We start from the raw sequence: 1372 nt of genomic DNA, 5'->3' as shown, positions 1-1372 counted from the left end.
TTGTTAAAGGGGTGAAAAAAAAAAGGGTAAAAGTGAAGGCTCACAATCATGAGGTAGTGAGTTCAATTCCCGGACCAGGCTGCGTGTTGTGTTCTTGAGCAAGACACTTTATTTCACGTTGCTCCAGTTCCCTCATCTGCAGAAATGAGTTGCAATGTGACTGGTGCCGAGATGTAACAGCCCCTTTGCCTTTCCCTTGGGTAACATCGGTGGCATGGAGAGAGGAGGCTGGTATGCATGGACAACTGCTGGTCTTTCATGAACAGCCTTGCCTCGGAGAACTTTCTAGATGCCTAAAAAGGGTCTTTATTCTTTTATTGTCTTTGTTAGATTATCGTGTCATATAGCCAGCTATATGACACGATCTGTGTCCTTATATTTTCGATCGTGTTGTATAGCCAGCTGGAGACGATGTCTCCTGGAGCTAAAATTACAGCAACATTCATCCTAAACCAGGACTGCCATGTTATGTTGGCAAACAATCTTTGCTCCAAAAGTACTGTTGCTGAATATCTCTCGTTGTGAGATTTAAAAATGGTAATTATCTCTCAATGTCGTTTATTCTAGCCTCCTCCGAACGAACACACCAAACTTCTAAAACCTTGGCACATCAAACAGACACAAAGAGACAAATATTGTGAGTGGCATTTCTTATCCAATTTCTTTCTTTCTTAAAAAAAAAAAACTTTGTCTGAAATGTTTTGTTGTTGTTGTTGTTTAACCCAAGGTCAGTCCTGGTTGACCAGGCCTATGATCAGTTGCAATTATCTTGTTCGTTTCTTTTACAATTCTTAAAGTCTTTAGAACTACACTAGTAGTAGGAGTAGTAAAGGTGGTGGTGGTGGTGGTTGTTTTAGTAGTAGTACTTGTGGTTACAGTAGTAGTTGTGGCAGTGGTTGTACTAATAGAACTTGCGGTGGTGGTTGCAGTCAAAGCAGTGGTGGTGGTAGTTTCTTTATTTATGTGTGTAAGCATATGCGCATGTGCAGAAGGCACATGGCTCAGTGGTTAGAGTATCGGGCTCACAACCATGAGGTAGTGAGTTCGATTCCTGGATTGGGGTGTGTTGTGTGTTCTTGAGCAAGACACTTTATTTTCACATTGCTCCAGCTATAGAAATGAGTTGTGGCATTGTCACTGGTGCCAAGATGTATCGGCCCCTTTGCCTTTCCCTTGGATAACATCGGTGGGGTAGAGAGAGGAGGCTGGTATGCATGGACGACTGCTGGTCTTACATGAACAGCCTTGCCTGGAGAACTTTCTAGATGCAGTCCCATGGTCATTCATGACCAATGGAGGTCTCTTACCATTTTATGTGCAGAAGGAAAGTGTTTATGTGAATCATGTTCAATTAATAGATTGGGATGAGTTT

At 42.3% G+C, this 1372-nt stretch overlaps 2 protein-coding genes across 2 annotated transcripts in view; both read left to right on the top strand.

Moving 5' to 3' along the window:
* Positions 1-675, top strand: part of LOC106868766 (MATH and LRR domain-containing protein PFE0570w-like) — a 4237-nt gene extending 3562 nt beyond the window's left edge. Inside the window, exon 3 of the mRNA XM_014914184.2 lies at positions 568-675. Within this exon, the coding sequence (XP_014769670.1) occupies positions 568-675 (108 nt within the window). The remainder of the gene's footprint in view (positions 1-567) is intronic.
* Positions 530-1372, top strand: part of LOC106868765 (snRNA-activating protein complex subunit 4) — a 6640-nt gene continuing 5797 nt past the window's right edge. The window contains exon 1 of the mRNA XM_014914183.1: positions 530-637. The gene's annotated coding sequence lies outside the window, so the exon portion shown is untranslated. The remainder of the gene's footprint in view (positions 638-1372) is intronic.

This window comes from Octopus bimaculoides, chromosome 24 (genome assembly GCF_001194135.2).
Source record: "Octopus bimaculoides isolate UCB-OBI-ISO-001 chromosome 24, ASM119413v2, whole genome shotgun sequence".
NCBI lineage: Eukaryota > Metazoa > Mollusca > Cephalopoda > Octopoda > Octopodidae > Octopus > Octopus bimaculoides.
Note: the sequence above shows the minus strand (reverse complement) of the source record. Positions and strands in the feature narration are given on the sequence as shown.